This window comes from Arachis stenosperma, chromosome 7 (genome assembly GCF_014773155.1).
Source record: "Arachis stenosperma cultivar V10309 chromosome 7, arast.V10309.gnm1.PFL2, whole genome shotgun sequence".
Lineage (NCBI taxonomy): Eukaryota > Viridiplantae > Streptophyta > Magnoliopsida > Fabales > Fabaceae > Arachis > Arachis stenosperma.
Window position 1 is genome coordinate 7189473 of NC_080383.1, and position 23529 is coordinate 7213001.

Here is a 23529-nt window from a genome sequence, read left to right on the forward strand (position 1 = left end):
TGATGATTGAGTTATTTGAGCCGGGGGCCGTGTTGGATTGGATGGGCTTGAGGCTGTGGTTGGTATGTTTGAGGTTTAGTTCTGTATAAAGTATCTGACTGGTTCAATATAGACTTAATGAACCTATGCTTGGAACAGGATGATCATTTATACCACGTAGGTAACTGCTTTCATGTTTGTGGTCTAGGAAAGTACGAAAAATCAAACTCTTAAGCATAGACTTAATTAAACCTATGCTTGAGACATGTTGGTCATTCATACTGTCTAGGAAAAATTTTTAATGATTTTACAAGAACAAAAAAAGGATTTTGATTTTGAGGAATTAATCAAGTTCTCTTTAAAAAGATTTTTTTGGATTTTCGAACCTGAACCTTGGTATTTGAGAAGATACATAAGATGAGCAGTGATCACTGTACTTTAAAAATAGTTTTATTTACGTATCTTATTATGGCAATTCTGTAACCTTATAGTGAGAACCAGCGATGATGATGTTCTCACTCCCCTACAGGTTTTTCCTTTTCAAGATATGGGTGACAACGCTTCAGAAGAGTTATATTCATTTTCTGTTTATTCGGTATTTTTGTATTATCTTAGTTATCATCTTAGTTATCATTTTTCCTTCGCCTTTATATATATATATATATATATATATATATATATATATATTTTCTATGAAAAAGTGTTTTTACAAGGATATGCGGTTTTAAGTTTTAAACAAGCTCTTATTTTAGTATTAAATATGTTTAGAGTCGTAATACCCAAGCTATCAGAGTGGCGCAGCCGGAAGCGTGACATTCCGATAGTGAGGGTGTTACACTTGTTGATGATGAAATGAGTAATTGCTACTAGCTATGGTGTTGGTTTGTGTTTGATAATGATGAAGATGATTAAGAGATGATAAGAAGTTTAGGAAACCAAAATGGTTAGTTAGAACCTAAGCCGAATTCTGCCGACATAGTTACTGAACTTAGGTAGCGAATTGCGCGAATTTCTGGGCAAATTCTAGCGACTCAAAAATTCTGTAATAATTTCCTGCTAATTCATCCTCTCAAAATTTCAGAATTTTTGGATGAGTAGGTTGGAAGATAAAAATATTTGAAAGTAAATGGTTTTTGTTGAAAAATCTGTTTTTGAATTAATCCAGTTGTAACTTCCAACTTACATAACTTTTAATTCTGATGGATTTTTGGATTGAAACCAAAAAGATTTGCAAGATTGGCATGTGAAGAACATTGTGTCCAAATTTTGGGGTAATCCCATTATTATAGAATTAAATACGCAATTTACAAAATGAAAGGTTCACTGTTTTGTTGACATGCAATTCTGAAACTTGTTAATAATTCAAGTGATTTGTTTGAATTACTGGTATTGATCCTAAACTCCAAATTGAGTGCAACCAGTTTTGATAGAACCCTCGTGATTTATATTTTGTCCCCTCAAAAGTTCAGAATTTTAGAAGTTACGGATTAAAAGTTATAGGTTTTAACATTTTACTGCTCACTAATGGCTAAACAGGATTTATAAACTTAGAGCAGTGATTTTTTGAATGGATATCTCTTGATGTAGAAAAGCTTTTGTGATAAAACTAAAACCAAATAAAACCCTATGGTGTTTAGGGGTGGCAAACGGGCCTAAACCCGCTGGGCCAGCTCGCGTAACCGACAAAAAGGCGGGCCGGGCTGGAAATTTGTGACTGCCAAAGAACAAAAGCCCGCCTAACCTGTACTGCTTAAACCGCGGGCTTCCCTGCTGGGATTTTTTTTTTGCAAGAGGGGGTATTTTTGTAACTTTTTTTTGCCAAAATCCAACTTCTCCAAACCCAATTTATAAGAGTATGAAGATGAAAAATTGAGTGTTTTGGATTATGTTTAAGTTGCTTTGGAGACAATATTTATACTTATATTTTGGATTATGTTTATTTTGCTTTGGAGATAATATTTATAATTATGTTTTGGATAAAAACTTGGTTTATAATTATGTTTATTAGATATTTATAATTACAAAATTTTAATGTTTGTAAATATAAAAAATATAATTTTTTATGTCTTTAGAAATTATAAATTTATTAATATGGCTGTGAAATTATATATATTATTTAGTAGTTAATAGTAAACAAAAAAAGAGAAGCTTTGGCGGGCTTAGCCTACCAGCCCGCAGTTAGGCGGGGCGGACTTTTAGCGGGGCGGGGCGGGTGACGATTGGATTTTTGACGGTTTAGAATTTCACTAATGAAATCTCGTTGTAAAGTATAGTTTCTAAACCAATCACTAATCCTTTCATACAAAAGTTGTTTGTCACTAAAACAAACCCCTAAATTTATAAACCGAAGTATTGGACCTCGGGTCGTTCTCCCTAGGAATTGTAATGAAGTGTCTTGTTATTGGTTGTGAATTATATTTGGGGTTTTTAAGCTTTTGGACAAGAAATATAAATGGCAAAGAAAGTAAACTAATGGCTAAAAAGGTCTTGGCAAGGGTTGGTGGTCAAGGATCTCTATCCTAATCACTAACCACAATATGAGAATTGGCAAGGATTAATCTCATTAAATCATCCTCTAACTAGTAGTAAAGGAAAGTCAAATAAGCTATATCAATCCTAGTCCATAAGTCCTAACTCTCCACTAATTCAATTAGTGCGAACTAGAGTCAATGGCTCCCAATCATCAATCACTTGGATATTAGTAACTCAAGAGTTCCTAAGTTACCTTTCCAAGCCAAGAGTGTAAAATTCTACTCTAAAATCCAACCAAGCATTTCATCAAACACTTGGAAGGCATAAAAGGAGAGCATAGTAAATTGACAACAAGAATAAAATCTAACAACAATCAAATGTAAAGAATTGACAACAACAATTAAAGAGAACAAGATCTACATGAATTACCTCTTATTGAATGGAAAGAAAATGGAAGAAACAAAAGTAGATCTACAACAAAACATAAGAACAACATAAAGGAAATTACAACAAAAGAATAGAAGAAGAATGAATGTAACTACAAGGAATTGAGAAGATAGAAGTAGAAGAAGATGAACCTAAACCTAGATCTATGAACTAATCCTAATCCTAATCCTAATTCTAGAGAGAAGTGAGAGCTTCTCTCTCTAGAAACTACTTCTAAACTAATCCTAATGTGTGTAATGAATGGAATGAGTTGGAATCCCCTTTTCTCTTCAATCCTTGGCTTTAAATAGCATCTTTGGCGCCAAAGTTGGTTAGGATTGGGCCCCACAACCCTTCAGAATTTGTTGGCCACGTTTTCATTAAAAAAATCATAAACCAACACCGACGCGTACGCGCACATCACGCGTACGCGTCCATGGGGTAATTCGCAGGTACGCGCAAGCGCCAGGTGCGCGCGCGCGTCCATGGGCGAGATCAACTTCTTTGACTTTTCATGATTTCTCCACTTTGCATGCTTTCCTCTTCACTCCTTTGATCCATTCCTAGCCCTTTTCAATCTGAAATCACTAACAAACACATCAAGGCATCTAGTGGAATCAAGGTAAATTATATTTATCTATTATAAGACCTAAAAAGCATGTTTTCACTCTTAAGCACAAATAAGGAGACAATCACAAAACCATGCTATTTCATTGAATAAATGTGGGTAAAAGGTGATGAAAGCTCTTAAAATCAATACAAGATAAACTGTCAAAACGGGGTTTGTCAGCGGGACAGGGCGGGCTTCCCCGCTTACCACCCCTAATGGTGTCTATCTCATTTAGATCAAATTTCAGAGCCATAGCTATTCTAGAAAATTAGTTGTGCACTTTGGATATTAACCGGTTCACTGATTAACCAAATAGAAACCTCTCAAAACAGAATGGGCATAACTTTTGTTCTAGAAATGAGAATGCTCTGAAACTTGAACCAAATGAAGCTTAAGTTCAATACAAATACGTGGAGATAAAGTTTGCGAGAATCTGAGTCTATTTGCTATATTAATTATTAAATAGAAGATTGGTCACCAAGGAGGCATTAGGCTAAACAAGTCAAGAAAATGAATAAGAACATAAGTTGTCCCTATGAATGTTTAAAGTTAAAAGGTGATGCGGAGGTGTATTTAGTAACATGGTGGTACGGAGTTATGCTTAGTTATATGGTGATGCGGAGGTATGCGTATTTATAAGGTGATGCGGAGGCACGATGAAAAGAAAGAAAATGAGAAACCATGAATGGATAATGAATCATGAGAACTATTTGTTTGAATGGCCTTTGTGCCAAAGTGCTAATGCGGAAATGTCTGCCTAACTGATAGCCTGAGATTGCCAATGCGGGAATGTCCGCCTAACTGATAGCATATTGTATGTTGAATAGGCCTTGTGCCAAATTGCTAAAGCAAAAGTACCCGCCTAACTGATAGCCTGAGATTGCTAATCCGGTAATGTTCGCCTAACTGATAGCTTGTTTCTACCATGATGCCAAGATATCCTAACTGACATACCCATGATGATAATTGTGCCTGACTGACACGGTAAAGAAACCATATTCAGGGTTCGCCCCGAGTAATGTCGGGTTGCGGGTAGACAACCGACACATAAGCTCATGGCATGCACTAGGTACAAGTAGGGGTGGCAAGCAGGGAAGCCCGCCCCGCCCGCCCCGCCCCGCCAGAAGCCCGCCCCGCCCTGCCTAGTGAGGCGGTCCTAGAATCCCACCCCACCCCGCCTAACAGCGGACTGGCGGGTTGACGGGCTAAACCCGCCTAAACTCCTCTTTTTTTTACTATTAACTACTAAATAATATATATAATTTCACAACCATATTAATAAATTTATAATTTCTAAAAGCATAAAAAATTATATTTTTTATATTCATAAACATTAAAATCTTTATAATTATAAATATCTAATAAACATAATTATAAACCAAGTTTTTATTCAAAACATAAGTATAAATATTCTCTCCAAAACAAAATAAACATAATTTAAATCATAATTATAAATATTCTCTTCAAAGTAACATAAATATAATTCAAACCACTCAATTTTTATCTTCATACTCTTGTAAGTTAGGTTGGAGGAAGTTAGGTTTTGCCAAAAAATTGTAAAAATACCCCTCACTAAAAAAACACTAAGCCCGGCGGGGAAGCCCACCCCGCCCCGTCCCGCCAAAGCCCGCCAAAGCCCGCGGTTTAAGCGGTGCGGGTTAGGCAAGCTTTTGCTATTTGGCAGTCCCAATTTTTCAGCCCGACCCGCCTTTTTTGGCGGGTTACGCGGGCTGACCCGACGGGTTGAGGCCCGTTTGCCACCCCTAGGTACAAGCATGCATCATAAATTGTGTGCGCATTTGATTGTGATTGCTTACTGTTCATTCTTTCTGCTATGTGCTATCTGCTTCTTGTTAAGTTTCTATTCTCTGTTTCTCGTTTGTATTTTTAAAATTATATGATTTAACTTTCTCCAAAGCTTAGAATAAGATAATAAAATCAGGAATAATAGTAATAGAAAATAGCACGAGAATGGCATTGATCCCAAAGAAAGATGCCAAGAAAGAGTTATGTTAGAGCCGCGATACGAAAGTAGCCGAGAGACTTAGTAAGCGAGTTATTACGATAGAGGCAGAAATCTAGGTTTCACGAGAGAGATGCATTTTCACGATGTCGCGTTACTGGGAATCATATAGGTTCTCACCCCTTCCTTTTCCCTTTCCCCCACAGATGGAAGATCTAGACTTGATCACCACCATTGGAGTTATATTCAAAGAGGTACAAGAGGAGCACGTGTTGCCGGACCCTACAGGAGATGCTCGAAACTAGTCCTGAGATGATGGTTGCGGATTTGTGCCTCGACCATAGAAAGAATGTACGATAGATGGTATTCGTTTCATAGACTTTGCTTTCCCTCACTTATGTAGTATTTTTGAGAGATAGGACTTGATATTTTTTTTCTTTTAGTCCGGGTACCAGTTTAGGGGTTTTCTATATGAACCAGGTATCTGGGAAGTTGTCAGTTGTATATATATATATATATATATATATATATATATATATATATATAGAGAGAGAGAGAGAGAGAGAGGTATATCAAGTTTGTATGAACTAACCTGAGATGTATACATGCATGAGAATTTTCTGTAATCTTGTTACTAATTTAATTTTGCTGTTAGTTTGGTGTTTATTTTATATTGTATATCTCTAAAGATTGCTAATAGGTTTGTTAAAAAATACATATGATAAAAATAAGCTAACATACGCGATTTCGTTAGTACGAAAGGCTCATATGTAGTAAGTATTACCGAGTGTAGAGTATTATAGGGCTACTAAAAATTAACATCTGACAACTGACAGTGATCCGGACCTGCCAAAAATCAGGTTGTTACACCATCCTTTGAAGTGAGTCTTGTGTCTTTATTGGACATGAATTTATAATTTAGGTCAGGGTATGAACATATATATTTATATATAAATATATAATAACTATTTTTTACACATAATATTTTTGTTATAGATTTAATACTTAAATTTATCATACCACAATATTAAAATTTGATTCTTAAATTTGATATGATTATATTTAAATGAGATTTTAATTAAAAAACTAATTTTTCTATTTAATATTAATTCATTTTTAAATTATTTTTTATTATAATTTTAAATTTTAAATTTTAAATATTATATTTTAAATTTTTAAATCCTAAAAATTCTAACCCTAAATCTTACAAAAATGAGAATTACCATACGTAATTTTAAATTATTGTCATATGCTTAAATATTTGTAGAGTAAGAATATCCAGATTAGGGGATTCATGTTTAGTGGCATAAGTATTATTAAAAATGATTCCGTTAGAAAATCAATTAAAGTGTAGTGAACTTAGAATTAATTAGTCAAAAAATAAGTCTATCAAAAAGGAAAAAATCACTTCCCACTATTCTAGGTCATCAAACTTTAGTGATACGGACAGTTGAAGACTTGATGAAGTCCAAGTCTTCCTCAATCAACGTGGAGAAAAAAGGAAGACATGAATTTGCTTGGTTTCGTGATGTTTTTTTTTTTTTTTAACATAATCAATGAAGGAATTATTTTTCCAAAAGGTTCGTAAGTGGTGGTAAATACTAGAGGTGTTCGTGGTGCGGTTTGATTCGATTTTTGAAGGAAAAGCCATCCGATCTGATCGTTTAATTAAACTGTAGTTCGATTTGGTTCGGTTTTTTTTCAAAATCATCCGAACCAAATCAAACCAATTAAAATTAGTTTTGTTTGATTTGGTTTGTTCGGTTTTTTCAATCAAATCAAAAAAAAATCTACCATACTATTATGCAAAGTCATAAAATTGAAATCGACAAACTGAAATACACAATAGATAACAAAGTCTTGATCTAATGAAATATAACGATAACAGAATTCAAATATGACAATTAAAGAAGTTCAATAGTTCGACAATCAACACAACTGAAAATAAAAATAAATTGTCATTAAACTGATAGCAAAGTTATGGTGTCTTCTCCAACAAAATAGCTAAACTTCTTAATGCAAACCAATCTGAAATTAAAAAAAAAACAGTTACATAATAAGAACAAGAAGAACAACAACAATAATAATTATAATAATAATAATAATATGAGGAGAACAATTCCTACCATAACAACTTAACAAGATGTACTCAATCAGACTCAACACCAGAATCTTTTTCATTGGGATCACGAGTAGGTGCAACTTCTACAAAATATATAAAACAAGAAATAATCATAACAAATAATATATATTAATAAAAACTAGATTAAAATAAAAAAATTATAAGTAGAAAATTAACCATACCTAATTCCAACTTCTCCAATTCCTCGATGAGTTCCTCAAGGACAAGTTTTGGAGAGTTTCAGAGCCAATTTTGGGTACAAATTAACGCTTCAGCTGTCATCAGAGTTAGAAAACTCCTATAATTATTCAACACCTTCCTCCAGTACTAAATGCCGATTCTGAAGCAACTGTAGAAACTGGCATGGCTAAGACGTCTCTTGCAATCTGCCCAAGAATTAGAAATTTAGTGGAATTCACTCTCCACCGATTTAGAATGTCGAATTACACGCCACTCTTCTCTAATGCCTCCATAAGATATAACTCCACTTAATTCTTATTAACACCCGCATTGAATTGCATTTCCTTCTCAAATTCCATAGCAAAAGAAGTTTCATGTGCCTCAAGCTCTTGTGTGCTAATTTCAGGAGGATCTTGCCGAGTAGACCTTAGATAGTCACCACCAAACAGCCTGTAGCTATCAAACACCTTGAAAAGCGTCTCCTTCACCTTTGAAGTTAAGAATTTAGCATCTTCTTTTTCATACAACTTTTCAAAACTCCACTTAATCAATTGAAGCTTATACCTAGGATCAAGAACAACTGCAATGAAAATCAGCATGTTTGTGTTCTTTATATTTTCCCAATACTTATCATACTTGGACTTTATTTTCTCAGCCATGCTTGAAAGTACCGTATCTAAGCTTCCCATCCAATGCTTAAGTGTAGACAATATTTTACAAAAGTCATTAAAGTGTTGAGAAGATGTCACAAACGTTGAACCAGAAACTTTGTTAGTAACCTCATAAAATATTTTTAAAAACTTGACAAAATGCCTTGCATTCTCTCAATCCTCAGACCTAGGAATCCCACCAGCCATCATAGCATATTCAGAATCTCTCCCCCCCCCCCCCCCCGCCCCAAAAAGGTTTAAATGCCTTTTGAAACTTCAAAGCACTTTCAAGCATAAAAAAGGTAGAGTTCCACATTGTAGGAACATCTAAATGGACAGTGCCTTTTTCTAGAATTCTAGCTTCCTTAATCATAGTTTTAAACCTCTCAATACGACCAGGTGATGCACGCACATGCCGAACTGCATTTCTAATCTTTAAAATTGACTCATGCATTTCTCTCAACCCATTATTCACAACAAGATTTAAAATATGAGCACAACATCTAATATGTAAAAACTCTCCCCTTAAAGGATGTGAGTTCCAGTCCTCCATTCTATTTTTCAGGTAAGAAAGTGCAACATCATTTGAACTAGCATTATCAACAGTGATAGAAAATACCCGGGATATCCCCCAGCTCAACAAACATCTCTCAATCTTCCTACCAATTGTTTCCCCCTTGTGATTCTTGATAGCACAAAAATTCAAGATTCTTTTTTGCAATTTCCAATTAGCATCAATGTAATGAGTAGTAAGGCAAAGATAGTTCAAGTTTTGCACAGATGACCAACAATCAGTTGTCAAACAAACATTTTGATTGGTTGAGAGAAAACAGACTTCAGCTTAATTTTTTCATTCAAATAAAGCTTCCAACAATCCCTAGCAACTGTGAGCCTACCAGAAATTGAAAACTTGGGTTGCAAACAACTTGTATAATAACGAAAACCCTCTCTCTCAACATGCGAAAAGGCAATTCATCCACAATAATCATTCTAGCAAGCGCTTGTCTACAACGATCAACATCAAATGACACGGCAGAAAGTGAACTACCTATCCCTTTCCTATCATCTTTTACCACATCTGGAAAACAAAGAATCTTTTGGGTAGGATCTAATGCCTCCTTCGGAAATTTTTTGCATTGCGACAACAAGTGATTTTTCATGTTACTAGTGCCATTTTTATGTGTATCACAAGCATAACTAGCCCACACCAATTACATTTAGCTCTAGGATACTGTGGATTACTAATTTCATCTCTAGTAAAGTGATCCCATGTCCAAGACCTAGGTCTACAAGGTTTTCTCTTACCTTCGTCGGTCTCAGTTTCAGCAGAGTCATCAACGGGAGCTTCTTCAACAGCCTGCCTTTTCCGTTGGCCTCTACTAGCAAGCTTCCTTGTGTTTCGTTGAGGAGCTGGCACAGGAGGCAATGCAGTCAGAGATCTGATGCTTGTTGATTCATTCGGAATAGGAACTGGAGGCAATCCAGTGTCGCCCATATTCTCACTTGAACTGGCGTCATACTACATAAACAAATACAATCAATCAAGGACAAAACAAGCAATACTTAACATAATTAGAAATCGGTCTCAATGATAAAATACTATAAACGATCACAAATATGATCATAACTCTGATAAAATATTAACCAATCATGGAAAACTTAACATACTTCACCAATTTTACATGAATAAGGTTACTGACATGAAGCTTTTCCTAGCTCAAATAATCTGATAGCTAGAAATACAACACAACTGATATGAAATAATACCAGCAATTGCGAGAGCTGCCACATCTTTCCAAATCTAAAGACAAAATAACAAGCTTCAATGGTTTGTAGTGAGGAAGAATTCGTCGTGAAAACAAGACAATCTTCCATTATGTTAATGCTCATCCGTAAAATCAATATAGACACGTTAATAGAAGCATCAACCACTTAAGAACACAACTTGATCACACGACATGTGTGAAGTTAGGTAGGCAGCTGAAGTCTCCTTTTCAAAGAGTACAAGCAAATGCAGAGGACAATGCTAATAATTGCTGGAGCATTCACACTATTGAATAATCATGGCAATATAATTAAAAAAATTTAATGCATGAATAATGACAATTTTATAGCCTTTTGCAATGCCATAAGACAGTTAGACAGAAAAGTGCAGAACAACTAATCTTTTTTCAAGTCAATGGATGGGGATAGTTATGATCTACCTACCACAAAGTGTTTCTACGTTTGCAAAAATTTACAAACCCTGTTAACAAGTGTACTTACAATCACAAATTATTGGACCCCAAATAGCAATTAAATGGATGCAAACAGCCAAACACTACAGGTGATTTATGAACAGCAGCTACATCTTGATTTTAAAGAAAAAGTACTTCAGAACCAGACAAAGGCTAAGCACCAAAATATAAAATCCGTAAATCAAAGAGGGGAAAAAGAGCAAAATTTGAATTGGATTAATTCAATAAGTTAAACAATATCAGTTCAATAACAAGTTTAGATCATTAAGCAGCAATAAACAAGCACAGAACCAGCAATAAACAAGCACTTTTATCAGCAATAAACAAGCACAGAACCAGCAATAAATCAAGCACAGAACCAGCAATAAACAAGCACTTTTACAGCAATAAACAAGGCACTTTTACCATCAATAAATCAAGCACAGAACCAGCAATAAACAAGCACAGAACCAGCAATAAATCAAGCACAGAACCAGCAATAAACAAGCACTTTTACCAGCATTAAACAAGCACAAAACCAGCAATAAACAAGCACTTTTACCAGCAATAAACAAGCTCAGAACCAGTAATAAAGCAAGCACAGAACCAGCAATAAACAAGCACAGAACCAGCAATAAACAAGCAGCTGAAGTTTAAATCATTAAGCACAGAACCAGCACTGAATAACTGATAAACTGATAAATCAATAGACTGATAAACTGATAAATCAATAGACTGATAAACTGAACAATAAACAATAAATCAGCAATAAACAATAAATCAGCAATAACCAATAAACTGATAAACTGATAAGTTATAACCCTAGGCCTAAACTGAACAACAAATCAGCAAAGTTTACCTGAATAGATGGCTCGGGCTCCATATGCACTTGAATCGGACAATCGGTGGCTGGGTGGGTGGGCTCCAGAAACGCTGCTGGGTGGACTGGAGGCGGCGAGGTCGGACGTGACGAGGTCGGAGGTGGCTCCAGAAACACTGCTGGGTGGACTGGAGGCGGCGAGGTCGGAGGTGGCGTGGTCAGAGGTGGCTCCAGAAACGCTGCTGGGTGGAGGCTAGGTCGTGCACCGGCGGTGGGGGTTCTCCTCTGTTCGGCGGTGGGATTTGGAGGAACTGAGGAAGGCTTCGATCTGGGATTTGGAGAGGGATTTGGAGAGGGAAGCTGTCACGCATGGGTTTGGCCGTCTGGGGAAGGAGAAGGATCAAGGACGCGTTTGCCGTTTGGGGGACAGGGGGAGTGGGGGTGGGTGTGGTCGTCTCACACTCTCACACTCTCACGTCTGGGTGGGTCTGGGTCTGGGCTGGGGGTGGGGTAGGTTTAAATTTTTAGGGTTTTGGGAAGAATCGGTTCGATTCAGTTCAGTTAGGATTTGGTGGTGAGAACCAAAAACCGAACCAAACCGTAAAAAAACAGCAACACATGATTTTTTTATTTTCAGTTAATTCAATTTTCAATTTTTTCGGTTTGATTCTTCGGTTTAGTTCGGTCCAGATCAGTTTTGAACAGCTCTAGTAAATACGCTCTCAACACTCTAATTTATGATTGCTTAATAATCTACTGTATCTTCTAAAATAAGATGACTGGCACTTCTGTAATTTAGAAAAATAAAAAATTCACATATTGTACTAAAAATATTGTCATTACATATAATAATAATGGCCATAACATACGGAATAGCAACAACCGAAATTAATTTTTATATGGAACAAGTTTTGGTACATTTTAGAAGTTTATGGAAAAATTTTCATATAAGTCTGCTATTTATGTTCACTCGCTTCTTGCAGAGTGTAGAAAGACTTTGGTTTTACAATTTATCACTTTAATGCTTTTCATAGACTGCGAAAGCAAAAAATAAAAATAAAAAGTATTTTGAGAAGCAACAAAAATAAAATTACTTCTCGCACTCTTGGAAAACTTTTTTTTTCCTGGCAAAAGTTAATGCACTCCAGGTAAAATAGGGAGTGCAGTACCCTTTAAAAATTAACCTACTATCACAAGTGATCAGGTTAATTAAATTTATTTATTATTGTTATTATTTTTTTGTTATGGGGTGAACAAACAAACCGACACTAACAAAAAAAACTAATTCGCTCGTTTAACAGAGGACTATCTTTACACTAAAAAAATACTCAGAAAAATTTAATCAAATTCCTCCGTTATTCTGTTATTACTGATGTGATGTCTTCAAACATTTTCACTGTTTTGTTTATTAGCAGGTGTTTTTACTATTGTTCTGTCTAACCACAGATTTTGACGCTCTTGAACCCACTCCATTCCACCTCTACCATAAATGGACCTTCAAAGCTGGAAAAATTGCTGCCATAGAGAAGGAAGACGATGTCTGTCGCTGCTGCTAGTTGGCTAACTCCAAACTGATTCTATAGAAGAACCGGTCTCCATGAAGGCGCCATGATTCTCAGATGAAGCACAAAATACATGACAGTTATAACAAGTCCATTATCTTTTATTTCAAATTATCCTCAATTTGTACGTAATAGAATGAAAAATTAAAATATAATTTTATTTAAACAATTATTTGTATTATTTTTTATTAATTTATTCAAAAAATAATTAAATTTTGAAGCTAATTGGTATAAAATATTACAGATATAAAACTAAGAAAAAATTTTATTTGTATAAGAATGAGCCTAATAAATAATTATTCTATTTAAATATAATTAAAAGTATTTATTTCTTTGTCAACGAGTTATAATTCAAATGACATAGTCTCTATATTCACCTAAAAGTTGGTAAAAAAAATACTTCTTTTTTTTATTAACTTTTTTAAACATTAATTATTTATTTTACATACTATATAGAAATAAATGAATATAATATTTATTGAGTAGACACAGTTACGTAAAAAATTTTTATTGTCATAGTATTTGAACCAAAGAAAAGAAAGTATTATTTTAAGAAAAACCAACAATATATTTTTAATAATATTCTTAATACAAAATAATAAATTTTAAATATTTTTTTAAATAATATATATTAACTAAAATAATATAATTATCCCAAATAATATATTATAAATATAGTAAAATGACATATTTCAATAAAAAAAATTGTTAATAAAAAATTATATGAATTTTTGTTTCGCACAAAATAAAATTATTATATGTTTGTTTGTTTTTTATGTTATATATATGATTTTTTAATTAAATTAATATAATACAAAATCTTTTATTATTCTATTCATATTTAATGTTTTAATTTTGTTTCTCACAAAATAAAATTATATATATATATATAAATATATATATAACACAAAAATTTTTATCATTGTGTTTATATTTAATATTATAATTTTATTTCACATAAAACAAAATTTATTTAAATTTTAATATTATATACATAAAATATATATAACACAATTTTTTATCATTGTGTTTATATTCAATATTATAATTTTATTTCACACAAAATAAAATTTATTTAAATTTTAATATTATTTAAATTTTTTTCTAGATTTAGTACATGAATTTTTAACTTATTTTTTATGTATTATTTATTTTAATTCTAAAGTCCAACAATTTTTTTACAGACATGTTGTTTTTAATATTTATATACTATTTTTTTATTTTGAACTTCAGCCCAATATCTGAGACTTATAAAAAAATTTTAAAATTTGTAAAAAATGATTAACCTGATTAACAGGTTACCTTTTTAAATCCAGACCATTCAAATAAAATATAACAAATGAAGAGTTTAGATTTAACGAATTCACAAGGTGTGCAGCGCTCCATACTTAGCAAGGAGCGTTTAAGAATGAGCCTTCGTATAGAAGCTCATTCTCATTCCTGAATTTTACTTAAAAACTCTATTTTAGGACATTACACCAAAAACTAAATCATATAAAAAATTTTAAGGTTAACAACCACGCTATATAATGTTTTTTTTTCTTTTTGCCTTTGTAAAATTTTTGTAAACAAATGATGAAGTGTTAATTCAAAAATTCTATTTATACACTAAAATTAGCTACTAATATATTTTTATATAAATATATATGTAATTTAATTTATTTTTAATATATATTTTATATTAATAATTGATCTTGTTGATTAATTTTAATATACACGTATGATTGATGTTAATTTATACAGACAATAATACCTTTGCGGAAAGCTTTCTTGAACTAAATACTTTTTAGAATTTTGTTTCTGTTCATTTCCTACTTATTACTACAACTTAGGTAGCATGAAGTTAAAGAATTTGATTTGAAATTCATTCATTAATTTGTTTGATAATGTAGTGTAGGCACTCGCCTTGTAATAAAGAGACAATAATTTTCGCATGCACGGCCGCATTGCACAACACGTAATTAGTGCTCAAAATTTGCATTATTATTACATACTTTTTTGACTTGGTCTATCAAATAGACGAAGCTAAGCAAGACTTCAATATCTTTAAGCGTATAGTAGAGTAATCTAGTTGAAAGACTTTTAAGTCAATTTAAGTTTATCTAGTAATTAATTTACTAATTTATTTAAGTAATAGTTGTTTAAATTATGTCTTATATATATACAACAATTTATTATCTGATAAATCTTTAAATAAAATTTAAATTCATGTTGAATTAGTCATTAACTAGACTAGAGAATACCATTAAAAAAAAGTTTGAAAGAGTTCTAACTATAATAATAATGGGGAGTATTAGATAAATAATGACCATGTTGAACAACATGAACAATCACCAATCAAATAAAAATACACTACACCTTAATTTAATGCTATTAATTAAATTTAAGATTAATTTACTCTTTTAATTTTATTAATTCACATTGTTCATACATTGTTCAAAAATGTTGTTAGATACCTATACTTTTCCAATAATAATAGTTTCCTTTTCTCTGATAGATATAATGTTAACATATAGGTTTAAATATTTTCTATGTAAATTGTTACAACTCAAAAATTTATAATTTGATCTCTAGCTATATCAAATAAAAAGATTTATTAAAATCTTACTAGTAATTGTATTTTAAAAAATAAATAATTTTAGACAATTCACTTGTAAGATATTTCATAGTTTATTGTATATCAAACTTAAAAATAAATATTATTTCATAAATACTTTGTATTTTTTAAAATTAATTAGTAAGGATTTAATAGAAAAAATTTATCTAATATACAAATTTAGTTGCAAATATAAAAATGAATATTTCATAAATACTTTGCATTTTTTAATTCAGAAAGTTATATTATATTAGATTAGAGAGTTATAGAAGACTCCAATATAAAGTTAATAATCTTTAAACAATTCTTATTAAATAACTATTTTTTATTAGTTAAACAAATTTTACCCCTGTTATATTATTTTACATCGATTGTTCATACTTAAAGAAATAACTGGCTAAGCAGTTTTTTTTTTTGGTAAGATTACAAAAATAAAAATAAAAAACTTTTTAATTTATTTGTTACCTGTTAGGTCAATTTTTTTTTTTAAAAAAAGACATTATATTTCTTAATTTTTTTTTTCAAAATCCATTAACATTCACAGTAATATAATGAATTTATATATCCTTAAATGCTCCTTATTAATAAAAATAAAAACTTTTTAATTTTCTGTTTATTATATTTCGTATCATAGCTCATATATATTTAGAATGATTCAAAGTTTATAATTTATAATTTAGAATTTAGATTTAAAATTTAAGATTCTAAATTTATAATTTAGATTTTAGAATTCAAAAAGTGTTACGCTCTCAATATTTTTCTAGAGCGCATTAGCATTTATAATATAATGTCAACCGAAAACATTTTAGTAAGAAGTTAAGTTGATGTCGATTATAACGTGTACAGAGGCGGATTTAGAGGATCAATAGGGGTGGCAAAACGGGTCGAGTCTGTCAGTTAAATCCGTTAAAAAAGGTGGGTCGGACTAGGATTTGGAGCTCGCCAGATTAAAAAAATCCGCCAAACTCGCACTGCGAAATTGGCAGGTTTTGGCGGGGCGGGACGGGCCGGTTCGTCGGGGCGAAGTTTTATTTTTCTTTTTTTTATTAGATAAAAGAGTGATTACTATCATAAAATTAATAATTATAAAAATTTTAAACACTTTTTTTTATTTTTTGTTTTTATTCTTCTTTTAGTTATTAACTTTAATTATTTTATTTTACAATTTCGTATATATGCTCAAATTTTGTGACTTATTTTTTAAAATAAAGATGATTCTATTGACAAATATTATTTTGAACAATTTTATTGAAGTTAAAAATAAAAAAAAATAGTAAAAAATTATATTATAATTTGACTATTTTTTATTTGTATTTGATTTTTTAATTATTATTTTTTGGTTAATTTTAATAAATTTTATTTTTAAAAAAAAAAAAAGAGTCAAGCGGGTTAGCCCGCCAACCCGCCAATCCGCCATAAAGTGGGGCAGGCTAGCATTTTAAACCCATTTTAGTGGGCGGGTGGGCCGGTCTGCCCCGTTTATGTGGTGGGCCTAGGCAGAGAGGGACGGGTTGGGACGGGTCGGCCCGCTTTGCCACCCCTAGGAATCAGCATGAGCCATGACCCCCTAAATTTTTAAAACTTAAAATATATATAATATAATGTCTAAAATTTTTAATAATATACCTTCTAGTTTAATGATTAAAAAAAGATATTTTATACTCTAAACCATGAATTTAAATCTCATTTCATACATTTTAAATTTATTTTCTTTTGTTCTTTCAATTTTTGTTTTTTTTTTTTTTGTAATTCTTCTATCTATTATTATATAAAAATACTTTAATTTTTATAATAATTTCTAATTGAATGTAATAAAAAATATATACATAAAAATAAATTAGATTAAATTTTATTTTTATGATATTAAAATCAAAATATATTAAGTGAATTATTAATTAATATATATGAATATATTATATTTATTAATTTATTTTAAATACATATATTAAAAGTATTAGAGAAACAAATTTATATTATTTATGTTATATCTTTTATAACAAGGATAAAAATTAGAATTTTATAAAAAAAACTTTAATATAAATGATTTTTTTAAATTAATTTTATTTTAAAAAATATTAAAATATACAATTATTTTTTTATTAAAATTTTTAGTTTTAATATAGCACTTTCAATTTTTTGTTTTCGATCTCTTCCTTATAAGATTTTTGAATCCGTCACTAAATGTATAAGATTATTATTTCCATTTGTATGTAAAACCATTTGTGCAATTTTCCCCTAAACTTGTCATTTACGTATTTGAAAAATCTGAATGTAATTAATATCGTTGCTTCCAATAGATTGTTATTTGGAGGTCCAAAATATTGAGAGAAGGAAATGCTACAGGCAAGTGCATGGTTCTGAGACACAATCGCTGCATTGAGGGGCCTTGCATTAGATAGTGCTAAAAATATATTTTTAATTCTTTATACTAACAAATACATACAAATTATTTTATGAAAAGTACTAGTTTCACAATAATTTAAAATTAACTTAGTCAATGAGAAGAATGGTTTTTTCACTGTAAAATTAGCTTACAAAGTAGGCCTAATTAAATATACAGATTGAAAGCAAGTAATTAGCTAATGGAATTAACAGTTATGCATCCTTTGTGAACCTCAAGAACCAGAACATACTTTGGTCTATGTTGTGTTGTGTAATAAGTAAAAACTCCATAATTAATTGGACCAAGATAGATAGCTATATATATCTCAATAACAATATACAACATAATCTTAATATAATTTTTTTCCTCAATAATAGCATAATAATATACTAAAAAAAAAAGAACAACACGACAACAACAAGACATATCTCTATTTTCTATTAACTCTCGTAACAGAAAAGTGAAGACCCTCACTCAAAATCCATACTAATTTATAATTTTACTCAAAAGCTATATCATATGCAAACTTTTATTTACGGATAAATAACCTAATGACTAATATCCTTCATGCTTAAGAATAGAAATGGTGGTGAACAACTTGCAGGTTAGTTTGTTACTTTCTTTCTAATTCTTGAAAGTTACATATTTTTTAATGTTAGTGAAAATTTACAACTCATATTTGACTTTAATTCAAGTGGTTTTTTTCACTTAATTCTTCTTGCTTTTAGTATGCATAATACGATGTTTCTCATTTGCAATAATAAGATTTAAATCGATTAAAATCTTGAGTTTGGTGGCAATTGGATATATTTTGACTTGTCAAGCATATCGACTTCTATAATCTTCTTTTTATCAACATTGATGAATTCGGTTTGCACTTCTTTCGTATAGTTGAATATGAGTTGTCATATTAAACTTTTATAATCTTCTAAAAACTTGATTATTGATGATTGATAAGATTAGTTTAGTTCCTAACATTGTGGGAGTTGAAAATTCAATCAAAAGTGAAGATTTCCACCGAGTATCTAAACAAACTGCATGAAGAGCAATGAAGTGCTACAAATGGTGTTGCATGAAAAAAAGGACTAAAGCAGGGGTTGGATGTATAAAAATGAAAACTGCAAGTAAAACAAAAGCAAGTGATGAGTAAGCTGAAATAATAAATCAGTCAAATATAGTTTGTTCATTAGCTAACAGAAATCATACACTTTATTCCACAAACAGAGAAGCTCACATCTTTTTAGGAAAATGAAAGAAAAAAAAAAAGAGAAAAACACTTGAAGCTAACAGAGTCTTTTTAAGATTTCATGGTCTATCCTGTGGCTACAAAGAAGTCTAACAAGCCACAAGGGTCTCATAGTGAACATAAACAACCTTCCAAGCTAAGGAACATTCTAAACACCACAAGGATGATGATGAGTACTATCACTCAACTTTGGAAATGGATGTTGGACACTGAAACTAGTGATGGTACCATAAAGCTTATTTTAGCTCGTAAACTGAGTACCATCAACTCCTGAAGCGTTTCTAGCCAACTGGGAAAGGCATCCTCTATATTATTATGTGCAAGATCCAAAACTTTCAACAATAATGTGCAATTACCCAAAGACTGTAAAAATTGGTGGAACTCTAGCTGACCACTCAAGTGATGAGTTAATGATAAATATAAAGCAGTAAGATTTTCAAATTCAAATAGTGAGTTTGGAAATCTACCTTGGAGTTTGTTATTAGAAAGAGACAAATATTACACAGAATAAGTAGAGAATTCACGCCTATTGGTCTTACAAGCTTGTTGTCACTAAGATCCATTGTTATCAATGAAGGCAAAGAATAGCACCAATCTGGAATTGTTTCATTAAATAAATTATTATTCAAATACAGAAATTTTAATTTTGAGAGTTTAGTGACTTTACTTGGAATTGGACCTTCTAAATTATTATAGATTGAGATGAGTGAATATATATCACAACAATCTGCATCGTTTTTCCACATGATGCTTTCCTGAGAGAAGAGAAACATGGAAAGGGAATGATCCCCCACCGTTGTTGAAATGAGTTCTTGAATTGGAGCAAGTTTGATGATGAGCAAGTGCATCAGAAATAGACCAAATCAGGGAAATCTAGCTTATTGCTGGGCAGTGTTTTTTGCTACACTTTGCCAATACTAACCAATATTTTTTATGATTATCTTTATGTAAAAATATTTTTTTTTTATCTTTGGATGATGGACTGTATAGTTAGATTTTGATATTTATAAAAGTCTTGTCTTTGTTTAAAGTGTGACTAAATAAATAAGTTATATTTTTAAATAAAGCATCTTTATGAGAAGATATTTTTGCCATCTTCATTTGAGTAGTTGCCTTATTTTATAGTGTTGAGTTTGAAAAACTTATATTTAATTAAAATGATAAACAAATATTATTAAAGTATTGTTAAAATATTTTATTAAAATATTTCTAATTATTTATTTGATGTATTTGATCAAGTATGCAAGAAATAAAATAAAACAAGTTGGTCCAAGGAACAAATGTTTAAAGCCCATCTTAATCAATAAACAAATTCAGTCTTGTACAAAATTTGATTAAAAAAGAAAAGACCAGCCCAATCACAAACCCAAAAGACCAAACTTTATACGCTTCTGTCATTCATCATTAGTAACTGAAACTTGAAATTCAATTCACTTTAATTTGATTGAAGCTTCCACCGAAAGTTATTTTCACCTCTCTCTTGTTTCAGTCACATCATTCATTCATCCAAGAAGAAGAAAGAAGAAAATGGAATGCTCAGAGGTTAGATTGTGAATGATGGCAAAAAGGTTTTTTTGCCAAATCAAAGCAAAGAAAAGAAGGCTACAATCCAGTAGCTAGTCTTTCTCGGTCAAGCATCACAAAAAATTTATTTCTCCATTTGTGCTTCATGGAGGATCCAAGAAGAAAGTTTCAAGGTCTCAAGTGTGGAAGTAGTAACAATGGAGAACGTGAAGCCATGCATCTTGAATTAGAACCACATCAATGCTCAAAATCAAAACTTGGGGCCAAAGTCAAGTTCAATAGTCAAGATTGAAAAAGTTTGGAAGCTTCACCCTTCTATATTAAGGGTGAACAGCCAAAGGTTGAAGGTAAGGAGAGTAAGTGAAAAGCACATAGTCACTCTCATAGCTACCCAAACTGTTTGAGTTCTTCTCTTTCAATGAAGTTCATTTAGTATTTTTTTTTCTTAGTTTTGTCTATCTGAGTCTCATGGTAAAAGGCAAACATAGTGAAGTTTGTAAGAAAAAGCCAATGAGAGGTAAAAGGCAGTGAGTAAAATTAGAGAAAAAGCCAAAAGATGTTTCAGATTTGCTTTGTACATCTTTCTGTTTTGTATCATGATCTTGTGGAGATTTTCTTACAATTTGGGTTAGCACTTTGTTGTTGAAAGTTAGGTTTGAGTCCTAGTCAACTTTAGATTGGGTTAGAATCTGAATTTGTCCTTGATAGAATTTGGTAGATCCTAGGAAAGCATTGGTGTTTGTAATCTTGAAAAAGATAGTGAAATTTCATCATAGTTGTAATGGAGACTAGATGTAGGCTACATTACACTAAGTAGATGAACCAGGATATATCTGGTGTTATTTCTTTTTCTCTGCTTCATTTCTCTTTCTGTTACTCAAGAGACAAAATAAAAAATGTCTCTCAACTTGTTACGAGACAAAAGTAAAAATATCTCCTGAAGTTTCTTTGAAAAAGCAAGAGTGATATTCAGCAAAAAAGGAAGCTAAGATTCAACCCCTCCTTCTCTTAGCCACTAATAACCATCAATTGGTATCAGAATTTGGTCTCTAAGAGATCAAGTTTTACAACTTGGAAGAAAGATCCTAATGGTGAACAACAATGGTTCAAATGTGGTGGCCTATAATCTGACTGAAGGGCAATCCAACAACAGACTTTCATTCTTCAATGGAAAGAACTACAGTTACTGAAAGGAGAGAATAAAGATCTTTGCACAATCGGTGGACTACGAAATATGGAAGATAATCTTGAATGGTCCACAAGTTCCAACCACAACAGGGGCTGATGGTGTAGCTGTTCCTAAGGCTGAGCTTGATTGGAATGATGATGATAAGAAGAAGATACATCTCAATGCTAAAGCTATCAACATGCTCAACTGTGCAATCAGTTTCGAGGAATAACGAAGGGTATCAAGATGTAAAACAATAAAGAAAATCTGGGACAAGCTTCAAGTTACTCATGAAGGCACAACTCAAGTCAAGAGAATCAAAATAGACATATTAAACAAAAAATACGAAATGTTCTCAATGAAAAAAGGAAAAACAATATGTGAAATGTTTGAAAGATTCAACGTTATCATCACTGACTTGGATGCTATGGGAACCACACACCCCGAATCTTTGTTAATGAGAAAAATCCTGAGATGTCTCACTAAAGAGTGGAAAACCAAAACTATAGTGATAGATGAGAGCATGGGCATTAATAAAATGACTTATGATGATTTGAGAGGCAATTTACTTGCTTTTGAAACCACTTATTTAAAAAAGGATACAAAAAAGAAAGAAATTTCTCTTAAATCAGTCATGAAATCTCTAGATGATGAATCCAGTGATAATTTATCTGACGATGAATTTGTTTTGTTTGCTAAGAAATTCAGAAAAATGATGAAGTTGAAGGAACGAAATAAAGGAGGCAGTTCAAGAAAACTAAAGAGGGACTTAAGCAAGATCATCTGCCACAACTGTAGAGAAGTTGGACATTACAAGTTTGACTGTCCAAAATTGAAAAAATATGACAAGCCGAAAAAGAAAAGAAGAAGGGATTCATGGCATCTTGGAAAGATCTGGAAAATGATTCTGATGAAGTAGACGAATCAGAGACTAAGTCCCAAACCTGTCTCATGACCGATCAAACTGATGAGGTAATTTTCATTGAACCTTCTACTGAAGACCTTCATCTTATGATCGATCATCTCACTGAAAAATTTAGATGCTTCTTGAATGAAAATCATGAACATGAATCTCAAAATGACATTCTTAAGGCAGAAAATAGTTTTCTCAAAGATAAATTAAGGGAAGCTGAAACTGCTATTGATCTTATTGAAGAAAACAAGCAGTTAAAGGCTGAACTTAAAGGTTGTGAAAAATAGTACTCTGTGATTGAATATTTAAACTGTTCTGAAGAAAATGAAAGGTTGCACAAGGAGGTAAAAAGTCTAAAAGAGAACCTATCTAGCTAACTTTACTCAATGTTTTGCAAATTTAAATCAACTTTTGACTAGTCAAAAATCTCTCTATGATAAAACTAGTTTGGATTTTCACAAAAAATCTAAAATGTTTATTGAAAAATCTCTTTTTTTTAATATGGCTTCCACTTTGGATGACATAATATTTCAAAACTCAACAAATTTAAAAAAATAGCAACCTAAAAGATTTTGCAGATTATGCAATTAGAATGGACATTTTTCTATTCAATGTTTCATAAGTGAGAAAATTAAAATATACTTTTTAAGATTATAAATTATAAGAATATTAATTTTAGATATAGATTTAAAATATAAA

General features: G+C 31.6%; 1 protein-coding gene across 5 annotated transcripts; it reads right to left on the reverse strand.

The window, feature by feature from the left end:
• Nucleotides 1-7291: 7291 nt before the first annotated feature.
• Nucleotides 7292-11912, reverse strand: LOC130940277 (uncharacterized). 5 transcript variants are annotated; one of them, XM_057868381.1, is made up of 6 exons: nucleotides 11478-11912; nucleotides 10170-10203; nucleotides 9708-9921; nucleotides 7755-8332; nucleotides 7577-7655; nucleotides 7292-7478 (listed from the first exon to the last, which is right to left on the reverse strand). In XM_057868381.1, the coding sequence occupies exons 2-4, from the start codon at nucleotides 10191-10193 to the stop codon at nucleotides 8061-8063; spliced, it is 510 nt and encodes a 169-aa protein (XP_057724364.1). In that variant the 5' UTR covers nucleotides 10194-10203; nucleotides 11478-11912; the 3' UTR covers nucleotides 7292-7478; nucleotides 7577-7655; nucleotides 7755-8060. The 5 variants fall into 5 exon arrangements, 3 of the variants coding, with proteins under 3 accessions (XP_057724364.1, XP_057724363.1, XP_057724361.1); XR_009070262.1 differs by lacking the exon at nucleotides 10170-10203 and having other exon boundaries at nucleotides 7755-8240; XR_009070261.1 differs by lacking the exon at nucleotides 10170-10203 and having other exon boundaries at nucleotides 7755-8316.
• Nucleotides 11913-23529: the final 11617 nt, after the last annotated feature.